This window comes from Manihot esculenta, chromosome 4, assembly GCF_001659605.2.
Source record: "Manihot esculenta cultivar AM560-2 chromosome 4, M.esculenta_v8, whole genome shotgun sequence".
NCBI classification, from domain to species: domain Eukaryota; kingdom Viridiplantae; phylum Streptophyta; class Magnoliopsida; order Malpighiales; family Euphorbiaceae; genus Manihot; species Manihot esculenta.
This window is the reverse complement of record NC_035164.2, coordinates 5,936,597-5,948,577: the sequence shown is the minus strand read 5'-3', so window position 1 is coordinate 5,948,577 and position 11,981 is coordinate 5,936,597. Positions and strand designations below refer to the sequence as shown.

The following is an 11,981-nucleotide window of genomic DNA, read 5'->3' as shown; positions in this document are numbered from 1 at the left end:
TTTTTCTTCTCTGGGTTTATTTGGGAGGTAGTTTAAAGTTTTTTTTTTTTTTTTTTTTTTTTTCTCTTTGCCTTCTTTTGATCTTAACCCAGAGAAAACTGAAACTTTAACTGGTTGTGAAAATATTCAAGAAAACATGATAAATTAGATTATATTAATTTTAGATTAGTAAGTTTCTCTGCTACACTCGTTTTAGGCGCAAAAATATCAAATGAAAAAAAGCCTTGAGAAACAAAAAAAATTACGTGATTAAAAAACCATGTGACCCGAATTTTTTAATATAATTATTTTGACCAAAACCAAAATTTAATTTCATCATTTTTTAACTCAAAATATATTTTTATTAAAATATTTAAAAAATTAAATATATATTTATACACTTATAAATTCATATTATACTTCCCCAATCTTAAATTTCTTTTAAAAAAAAATTATATATTCAGTATTATCCCACACTTAAATAAAAAAAATTCAATTTGATGATCGGCTTTCTCTATCTCAAACAAAACTAGGGTTAAAGAGAAAAATATTGTCCCAAAATCTATCAAACCCTCATTAAACAGGTCGATGTAGCGTCTCGAACCCTAATTTAGATGCACGGGGCAGATTAAACCTATTGTAGACCCAGATCCATTAGGAGGCAGTGCAGCTCGGTGATATGACGTGAAGGAGAAAAGTTGACCCGTCACTTTGCAGCCTTATTTGAATGCGTGCCAGGAAAATTAAATAGCCACATACCCGCATGTATGGACCTGAGTGACAAAAACAGCTGGTACTCTAGTAAAGAAGTGATTCAGCGTCATTAGCGGACAAAAAACAAAGGATAAAAGGAGATAAAGTTTTCTTCTCCGCCTAAATTTATACAACCATTATAAATCTTATTCTCTCATAACATCACAATTAAATAGAATTTTTATGCATTTCTTTTAACTTTAAATAGAGAGTTAAAAGGGAGAGAAAGTTTAAATGGTTTCACTTTGAATATTCATTTATTAATTTAGAGTAGTAAACAAACAAGCCAATTACAAAATACATTCCATTGTAATGCATACAAAGGGAGAATCTTTCTCATAGCAAAAATATGATGCAAGAGAATAATTTTCTACCCCACAAGCCAATAGTCCAATTGAGCAGTGGCTTAACTCAAAACAAAAACAACACACTACCCTTGCATATAAAGCAATCTCTACAAGGAATTGCTCTTTTGAAATTTTGGCACTACTTATTTGGCATTAAAAGGAAATCTTGCTTTTATGTATTTGCAATTTGCAATAGCAAGCAACTATTTTAAAATAAATAAATAAATAAATGTAGATCTATTAATGGTTTTGTTTCAATTTTGATAAAACAAAAATCAATTAACCAAAAAGTTAGTTGTTACATTATGATGGTTTATTCAATCTAATTCTTAACAACACTATGTGATATGGGATCAGTGGCGGAGTCAAGAGCTTCCCTTTGGTAGGGCACCACCGGCTGCAACTGCACTGCTGCGGTACCACCGGCTGCGCCGCTGCGACACCTTCATCCCCCTTCAAAACATTTTCCGGTCGCCGGTACGGCACGTGCCCCTTGCCGTACCTTCCCTCCACCCCTGTATGGGATTGAAGTAAAAAAAAAAAACACTAAATACATATACATATTCATAAATTTTATTTTTCGGAATAAAAATTTTATAAAAATTTAATTTAATTAAAATTTTATTTTGTAAAATTATTATTTGGAATAAAAGAATTTAAAATTTTTTAACTTGAAAATTCTTTTATTATGCATGAAGATGTAAAAATTATTCATACTAAAAGAGGAGTTAGTGAAATAATTTCAAAATATTTTAGATTTTGAAGAAATTACATATAAGTATAAATAAAATAACTTACAGTTTTAGTTTAAATGAGTACAAATTAATATACATTGATAATGTCTAAATTTATTATTAATAAATAATAACTTAATAATAATAACTATGTACAATATATAAATCTTAAAATTAAAACTCACCTATATTTTTAGTACTTAAAAGATTTTTTTAATTTAAATTATATAGAATAGATTAAATATTCACACACTTATATTATTTCATATTAATTCATAGAACATATAAACTAAAATCGTAACCTATCAAATATTTAAATTTACAAAATTATAACAAAATCAAATACTAATTAATTATATTATTGATAATTTATAAAAAAAGTCAAAAATAATTTTACTTATTGCTAAATGCATTTGAAATTTTAATGATTGTATTATATATTTTCATGATAAAATTACTCTCGTTTAACACCGTTGATTAATAAAAATTTAATGCATATTGTGTAAATAATTTTAATTGTTTTAGATAAATTAGTAATAATATGATAAATTTATATTTAAACGTTATAATTTATAAATTTAAATATTTAATAAATTAAAATTTTAATTTAGATGTCTAATAAATTAAGACTAAATATAAAAATGCAAATATATATTTAATATAATAAAAAGTATAAAAAAAATATTATATAGTTTTATTAAACTTTCACTTTAAATCTATTATTTAATTTGTGTTAAGATATAATATTGCACTGTTAACTAATATCGATAATTTTTAAATATTATAAAAAATATTAATATAAAAATTATATCACAAACGGTTAGTTTAACTTAAATTAAATTATAAATTATGAAGGAGATCACATTATTTTTTTAATATTTTTTAATTAACAACTATATTTTATTTACTATAATAATTTTCTGACATAAATAATGGCTATCATATAGTATTATTTTGATTAAATTACAGATTTTAAAATAAAAATGAATAAAATTACGATATTTTATATATATATATTTTTTAATTTATGTAAATATTGTTAAAAATTCACACAACTTATTAATTAAAATTATATAATTATGTTAACTATAATTTTAGTGTGTTAATAAATTATGTTAAATATTAGAATGTGACGAGACTTTTTTAATAAGATTCATATATTAGAGTGTCACAAAACTTTTTCAATAGGATTCATGATGCAAATATATATTCTCTTACAAGAAAAGGGCAAATACTATGGGCACCATAGACCATAGTGCCCCAGTAGAGGACAGCTAGAGTTAGTGGGTGACCTAATAATGAGAGAATTAAAGCAAAGGTACCTAAGAGGGCAAAATAGACAGTTGAGAGGATGACTTGGAAAAAATGATCAAAAAAGAAAAAGGATGACGTGGGAAAAGCAGAGATAAGGTAAGGTCATCACATGAAATGGCCTGTCCACATCATGGATATGGAATTAAGTTCTTGGTTGGAGAGGTGATGTCAGATAAGGTTTAAATTTTTATTGGCTAAAGAAGTTGTGTTTGGTAAAACCATACATCACCCAAACTACCGCAATAAAATTAAATAATAATAATAATAAATTACATATTAATTTATATATTTTTAAAATCAAATATTAATTTTTTTTATAAATAATTCATTTAAATTATGTCATTTCATTTATAATTATATTAATTTCAACAAATTAAAAAAAATTTCTTAAATACTCAAAATACTCTCGTTGACGCTTATATTTCATTCAATATGAATAAAATATTTTATTTTAAATATTAATTTTTAAATTTTAATATAATTAATATATATATTTTAAAAACCAAACCTTTAAATTTTTTTTTATATTAAATTTATCTAATTTACTCTATTATAGATGTTGAATTCAAAATTAGACGGTGGTTCAAATTTTAGAAATATATTTTATTTGTTACGTTAATAATTATTTATTAATAATACGATATTTAAATATTAATTTAATATAAATTATATTACAGACTTTAAAATAAAAATAATTAAAATCATATAATATTTTTTTAATAATATTTTAATCTAATCAAAACACTAATATTAAAAAATTAATAAAATACATTATAAAAAGGTTACATTTTTAAATTCTGGTTAACTACTTGTAACCCACTATTAAAATTCAAAAAAGCTTCTCCCAATTATTTTCTTAATTCCTCCGCACACACACATATATAATTCGTGGTACAAGAAGAGCATCGCCTTCAACTTCTTTTCAAAAGAAGGAAATGGATCTGGTATTTTATAAGGAGAGTGTTTATAGATAAATATTATTTTATACAAATTATTTATTTTTTAAAAACTTTTTAAAGCTATATAATTATTGATCAACATGGGATTTACTTTTCAATTATTCTTCCATGCTTTTATAATTATAGATAATATGAAATTATTCTCTCCAACTAACACCGTTAACTGAGCCAGCCTATAGAATTAGCAATACAAATCTTCTTTTTTCTTGTTAGATCAACTCCACCCCATTACACATCTTTGCAAATTCAGTTGGTTTAACCTCATAGAATAACAAGAGGAAAAATTTTCAAGGCTTTTCTTCTCAAAACTGAAGATAATCTACTCATACAATGACAAATCACAAAATTGTTTACTTTTCTTTCTCACAGTTTCTTTCCTTCAACGACTAAGGCTGAATTATGGAAACATCTCTGATTAATAAAATGGATGAAAGGAACAAAGTGTCCAACACATAATCAAAACCCAAAAATATTTTAATGATCAACTTATTAATAATGGCAACAACTGAGAACATTTTTGTAAATCTTCCCATTAACAAAAGATGGCCAAACTTTTAAATTTGTATCACTCAAAGTCATCAACTTTTGAGAGTAATGCAAGTAAAGCTAAAGATGCATTGCTTGAAAATGCACGTTCCATATAAATTGGAACACAGGTTCACCATGAATTTAAAAACAGCACTTTCTTTGTATGACAATAATCAAAACTTTAGATAGCCAAGCAGAAGTCAATAGTTATAGGTTACCCTTTTGGGCCAAGGGTACACACTATAAAAAATCATGAGAATTATTTAACATATATTTTTGGATAGCAAGTAAAATTGAATCTGATTTCAAAAGTTTACTACAATCATAAACATTAAACCATTTGACATATGATATTAGCTTTCATCATCATCGAATGGATTTGAAGAACCAAATATTGCAATAAAAAACTAAAAACAAATTAAAGTATCCAAAACTATATGGACAGAAGGTGAGTTTGGGTTACTTATACTATAGCCATACTCACCCTGTAATTGATCTTAAAAATTATCCTTTGCTTGACGAATGACGCCCAAAACTTCTGCATCATTTGCTGTCACTGGAATATTTAATGACTGCCGAATTTCTGCACTTGAGGTTCGAAGGAAAGGATTACAAGCCTTCTCAACCTTCAGCGTGGTTGGAATCTAAGATGCCACAAAGAAAGCCAACTTCAATATGGAAAATTTAGGAAGATGAAAAGTAAAAGAAAATTTCCATTATAAGATGGATTAAGAACAGCACTAAAATAAAGCAATGCGTCCTGTAGTCACTGTAAATATTCCACAGACGGTTGGAAGGCCTGCCAGGTGGCTAAGCAACTCGACTTGCTTGATAATACAAGCTCCTTTGAATTGAACTGTTTGGAATGTTAACGACCATGAGAAGGGTGCAAAACAATTTATAACTCAACTGCTCTAGAGACACAATCACAACAAAGTTTAGTTCCACTTTGCAGCCTACAACTATGAGCACATCTAAACTGAACTTGATCTTAAGGTTCATAATGATGACAAAGTTTTGGATGACAACACATAAAAAAATTGCCTAGGAACCAAAGGCCATTAAGTTTTCAAGTATTTCTTAAGGGCCCATTGGTGAAAAAGTCTGAACATTTGCATTAATCACCTTTATAGTTAAAACTTTATATATTAGATAATAAAGCCAAACTTTTTAAATTGGTCACAATAATAAAGCCAGATGACTAAATCGAATTTGGAAAAGTTTATGTACATAACAAAATAGTCCTTGAGGTCAATGAAAAATGTAGCATTTACGTTTAGAGGAGCTAAAGTATACACTTAACAAGTAAAATCAACCTTTTGAAATTTTAAAAAAAATCTAAGGGAGGGCTAATGTGGCAGTCGATTAAAAAAATTCATATTCAACCTACTCCTATTTAAAAATTAAAATTTCAGGAACAACAAATTATGAGATATATCCATTTGATTTGCAATTGTGAGATACTTATGTGCCGCTGCAACTGAAGTGCCAACAAAGTTCAACACACTGCATAAACAATGACATGTGCTGCTTCTTTAAAAAAGCTCACCTCTTTCCATGGATATTTTATTATTTCATAAGGAAAATTACTATATAGTCTCTATAGTTTAGTGAAAGTACTTGGCCTCTCTATTTTCAAAAACACATTAATTAATCTTTAGCTTTGTAAATTGTGAACTATTTAGTCTCTCCGTTTATTTAAGCCATCAGTAATGTATGAAATAATTAAAAACGCCCTTGCCTCTAATTGATCTCTGTAATTTCAAGGACACAACTATTTAATATAATTTCATAATCACAACAATTTAGTCCCTGCAATTTCAGAATAGCACTTAGTCCCTGTAATTTACAGGAGAGACTAACTAACCAATGGCTTGAAAAAGACAAACTAACTAATATGCTTTTTAAAAATAAAAGGACCAAATAGTTAGTTCCATTAAATCATAGGGACTAAATAATAATGTTCTCTTTTTATATTTAGAGCTCCCTTACATGCCACTTGTCATATGGTTTCTTGTTTAACCACTCAACTTGTGCTACTTTTTTAATTTCTTTAAATTTTACTGTTGATAGGCTCCTTTTATTTTATTCCTTTTTACCTAATCTTTTGCCTGTTTTATTGGAATTTTACCTCTCATTGTTGCACTTGGGGTCCAAAGTTAGGTATGCTTGATCATGCATGCAAGTGTAGGTTTCTTTTTTTATTAATATGCATTTCTAGTAAAAAAATGATTTTATTATCTATACTTCTTAATTAAGTAAATGAAGAAATTACTTTGATAAATATTTTTAAAAATATTCAATTGATTGCTATTAATGTTTATTAATATTTTATCAATTTAAACATTTTTTAATTATTAAATTCAGGAGATTAATTATAAAAAAAAAAACTAGATATAAAGATATATTATTAATTTCTATATTCTTTTGGTTATTTTGCTCAAACTAATAATTTAAACATCAATCTTAACCAAACATATAATGAAATACCTTCTTGCTTAACAACAGTTTTTGTATTACCAATCGAGGTAAACTAATCCTCCAGATAGATTTTTTATATGCAGCAGTTGTAGAACAGCAACAACGGAATGCAACAGTTCTAAACAGATCCAAAATCAATTAGAAAGGAAAGAAAGCATAGTGGCACCTAGCAGTGTCTCTTGGCCCCATACCAGAGATGTGGCATTATTCCTAACTTGCAAGGAAGGGTTTTACTTCTACCAAGTGCAGGGCCAAGGCTTTGAGGGACATAAACGGATACCTTATGTAACTTGGTCATTGAATAAATATAAATGAAAACCTCTGTGCAAGTGTGTGAGTGGGCAGGTGAATGAATGTATCTGCATGAAACAGGACTAGAGGACTCAGCGCTCACCGTTGGCAAATTCTTGCTGCGAAGATGGGCCACATGTGCTGCATAGGACTGAAGTGCCTCATTGTTGGGTTCTATAGACAATGCAAACTTTGAATTACTCTGCCAATTGGATGTCCCATAGTTAGGGCCCATGATTTTGATCTTGGGTAGATTGGGTAAGAACAAATAAGGAAAAGATTGTAGCAACTAACCAATGTATATTCATGGCCACAATATATATTTGTATCATCTGGTAAAGACGTGATTTTTCCCAATGAAGAATGCATCTGGAACAAAGACAAATATCTGTTACAATATTCATTCACCATGAGTTCATATATATCACTTCTTCATCCAACTTCAATATGGAAAAAAAATCGAAAGTCAAATAAACATAGGTTAGCAGTCAGCAATAGCATATGCTTATTGATGTAAACTCCAGATTCTAAACTGAAATACTTAAAGTCTAACCGAAAAAACCAAAATTGATCTATAGTGGCTGCATATGTAATTCCTCTTCCAAGTTTTAGGATAATAGGATGGCCAAAGGAAGAGAAATATTTTCAAAGAGGCTATCCTCTCTTAGATGAACTCAGGTCACAGTTAAGACTGAGGCAAAGACTACAAGGAAGAAAATAAACTGCACCACTCAAAACGGTAAAATATTATCTTCATTAGTGGAAATGGAAATGTTTATAATTTAGAAAATTCAACTTTAAAAGCATTTCTAACGAAGACTTCCACATTCTTTCTACTTCAAAATATTAAATCATAATTTGCCAAAACATTTCATTGAAGATTTAAGCACCAACAATTTTCTCAGAGAAAGCCTCATTTCAGTTGTCTAAATGATGACAGAAGATAGGAATATTTCCCTCAAGACCAAAGATCCCTTGTTATGTTCGAAAAATTTTTAAGCAGATATCCTAGAAAAGAAGAAGAAGAAGAATAAAAGACGAATTCATGGATTGGCAGCACCAACTACCTGCTCAGGTGTTCCTTCGAAAAGCTTGCCACATGATAAGCTAAACAAAGTGTCTCCTGTAAATATTGCCCCTGATCCAGGAAAATAGAAACTAATATGACCTGCAAAAAGACAAGGCAGAACATCAGAATATAAAATGAAAAATTAAAATGCATATGTACTTGCTTATATATACTGAAGACAGAGTTAACCACCTAGTCTACATAGAAGTAATTGTGATCTATTGATGTATTTGGAAAAATTAAACCAGGATTTTTTTAGTCCAAAGCATTTCAATTCATCAAGAAACTCCAATTATTCTAAGCCACACCAACCAATATAATATACCTTTATGAAATGGTAGTTAAAATTTAAAACTTGCCACTCCTTACAAGAACTAATCACATGGCATCAATAACAACCTAAAGTTTGATGTGACAACATAAAAACAGCTACAGAAACATGGTTCTCAATTTTATAGGATATTCTAACACTAACATGGTTTCCTATGTTAGACAAACAACAAAATATAACCTCGGGTATGACCAGGAGTTTCCATTACAACCACCTCATGTCCTGCAAACATCCATTTATCCCCATCATTCAGAACTATATCAATGCCAGGAATTCTTTCTCTGTCAATTCCTGGACCAATTACCTACAGCCAACAAATGAAATTGTTAAAAGGTGAACCATCAGAAATATAGGAACTCCATACAACTGGATGAGCATTCCAAACTATTTTGCACTTATTTCAAAACCTAGATCCAATATTTTCAGTTAGATTTTAGGAACAAAACAAGCCACAAAATAAGCTTGTATGTTCATCACTCATGCACAAACAAGAAACTAAAAGTATAAAGGTAGGTAGGTAGGCGGCTAGGTAAGGTAGACTGCAAAATGACCATGAAAGTTATTGGTGGACCCACATTACCAATACAAGAGATTTTCCATTTCCCAAAAAGTTAATAAAAAAATCATGCGAGTTACTAAAAACATTCGTAAACACAGTAACAATAACCATAGAATTATTAGCATTCTCATAGAGTCTTAGATTGTGGCTTGGGCAATTCAGAAACACCTATTTGGCATTTTATGTGCCAAGAATTGCTTTCATATGTGACTACAATATGCAACGAAATCTTGAATAAATAAAAAAAGAATAACTCCCTTATCATTTATAACCCAACTATCTGAGTTTTAGCATTAACAAAAATCTCCTTATTAAAACTGTCATTATATCGACTAGTTAATTACTTAAGTAGAAACAGAAGGAAGAAAATGTTCCTCATTGCTAGATATGATCTACAAAAATGAAATTCTCAAAACAAGCTTTTCATTTAAAGCTTATAATCTTTTTGTGCCACTGTACACTTACAGGCATCCAACTGCTTGATATGAGTTGGTGGAAAAAGAATCTACACCAGTAAATACCATCATCATACCTTTGCACCGTACCTTGCTTTCAACTCTTCATTCCCACCAGTGTGATCGTGATGATGATGAGTATTCAGTATATAGGTCAAATTTCGGTTTTTTCTACTTAGAGCATCTATAATAGGTACAGCTTCGGTGGGATCAACAACTCCAACTGTGCCAGTATCCACATCATGTAAAAGATATGCATAATTGTCCCTGAGACATGGCACCTGATGATGCAAAAAGCAGCAAAATATTGGTAACTAAATTTGCAAGACTAGAATCTAAGATATCAAGCCTATACAGCGATTAAAAGAAAAAGAGAAGAGGAGTTTTTACCAATTCAATTTGTAACGAGGAAGACATATTGGAAACACTGCAAAATTCAGCAACTCTAAGTGTTTTACTAGCTCCACGCAAGGTCTTAAATGGCAAAGACAGTAAGTGCATGAGTCCATACAAGAGGCCTTTTCTAAGGCAAAGCTGTCTCGCACCTGGCCATACACAAAGCCCATTCCTCACCTAAAGTACGAGAAGCAAAAGTAAGATTCTAAACAATATTTGCAATGTCAATTAATTAGCATCACTACTAATTCTAAACATAGCATCAGATTGTAAGTAAGATCAAAGTAATCATTTTTCTTTACATAGGCCAAACCTTGTATGCAAAAATGGCAAGCACTAAAAGATAATGGGGAGGTACCATGCACTAAAGCAAATCTCATGAATCATAATGGAGGATTTGCTTTTGTATGGTCATATGTTATACCATTCTAATTTGATGGGTGCACGTAATAATTGGCAAATAAACTAAGTTCCACGATTACAGGTCATGGGAGATTGTATGGTTCTTGAATCTGTAAGCCTAGATTATGTCCCCCAACCTCACATTCAAGTCCTGGATTGCAACATAACAAATAACCTCTAATACGTAGGCATCCTAATAATTGACAATAAACCCACCCATTCATCACAATAATCTCTGACATATCATACATATTTCGCCTAAGCAAAGTGTATATTACAATTATTCATGATACGTTTTCATCCCAGGAAAATATATATGATAACCATTCATTTTGAGGGGCACAAAACTAAACGCAGATCATTGCTATTGAAAGCAAAACCAGTATAGCAGTACACGCACTTGCCTAAAGGGGGAAAATATACAAAACAAAGAAACAAATCCGCAGTTCCTTCACATAAGCGAAACTGCTTCAAACCCAGACAGGTCAAATATTAAAAAAAATTAATTTTAAAAAATACCCAATTCACCACATGGCTTCAAATTCTCAGATCATACATTTCCCAGGAAAATTAACATAAAAAACCGACCACAGACTACCAAATTCTTCAAAGGAGGGGAAAATTCAAATAGAAATGTGCAAGTAAATTTCCTACGAAGAATTAAAAGAAAAACAGATAGAGCAAAAGCAAACCCTTGAGCAAGGAATGGAAGCCATAGAACAAGATTTAGAGATCATTTGCATTCCTCTCTCACTCTCTTTCAGTTAAAAAAATAATCTCTGAGAGAGAAAGGGAGAGACGAGAGAATTTATTTTTCTTTTTCTTTTTATTTTTTCAGAGAAAGTGGTTGAGAGAGAGTACTGCTTTGGGCTGGCAAATTGGTGGCAATTGGCACTCAGAATGATTACTGATTTGATACTTTAGTGGAGAATATAATAATAATGTTATGGCAAAAATAAAATTATATTAAGGTAAATTATTATTAAGTCCTTAATTTTTTAAAACTATACTTATTCATCCATGTTTTAAGATTACTAAATTAAAACATCAAATATTTTGTAAAATAAAAAAATTATTAACTACCTTAAATATTTACACTATTATTATATATAAATTTAATTATATATATTATTTAATTTTTATAATTTTAAATATACATATTTTTTTTTACTAAAACTAAAATATATTGAAGAATTTTTTTATATAAAAAAATATTAAAGAGTTGAATTTTATAAAATGTAAAGTTGATTTAATTGAATAATTTTGAATAAAAATAAATTAATTAATCTTTTAAATCCAAGATTCTAATAGTAAATTTTCATAATATTATTGAATAAAAATAAAATAAAGTAAATCCCAAAAAAATAGGGAAAAAGTATATAC

At 29.1% G+C, this 11,981-nt stretch overlaps 1 protein-coding gene across 2 annotated transcripts; it reads right to left on the bottom strand.

Annotated features, from left to right (window-relative positions):
- Nucleotides 1–4,873: 4,873 nt before the first annotated feature.
- Nucleotides 4,874–11,494, bottom strand: LOC110612808 (hydroxyacylglutathione hydrolase 2, mitochondrial). Of its 2 annotated transcripts, none has more exons than XM_021753614.2 (8): nucleotides 11,291–11,494; nucleotides 10,191–10,373; nucleotides 9,878–10,081; nucleotides 8,967–9,090; nucleotides 8,454–8,554; nucleotides 7,681–7,755; nucleotides 7,490–7,588; nucleotides 4,874–5,258 (listed from the first exon to the last, which is right to left on the bottom strand). In XM_021753614.2, the coding sequence occupies exons 1-8, from the start codon at nucleotides 11,339–11,341 to the stop codon at nucleotides 5,112–5,114; spliced, it is 984 nt and encodes a 327-aa protein (XP_021609306.1). In that variant the 5' UTR covers nucleotides 11,342–11,494; the 3' UTR covers nucleotides 4,874–5,111. The 2 variants fall into 2 exon arrangements, with proteins under 2 accessions (XP_021609306.1, XP_043812121.1); XM_043956186.1 differs by lacking the exon at nucleotides 4,874–5,258 and adding an exon at nucleotides 5,284–5,470.
- Nucleotides 11,495–11,981: the final 487 nt, after the last annotated feature.

Coding starts and splice junctions, on each gene's coding strand:
- LOC110612808 (XM_021753614.2), bottom strand. CDS start 11,341: ATGCAAATGATCTCTAAATCTTGTTCTATGGCTTCCATTCCTTGCTCA. Junction 9,091..9,877: donor AAGCAAGGTACGGTGCAAAG/GTATGATGATGG, acceptor TGTTGGCTGTAG/GTAATTGGTCCAGGAATTGA. Junction 8,555..8,966: donor AACTCCTGGTCATACCCGAG/GTTATATTTTGT, acceptor GTCTTTTTGCAG/GTCATATTAGTTTCTATTTT.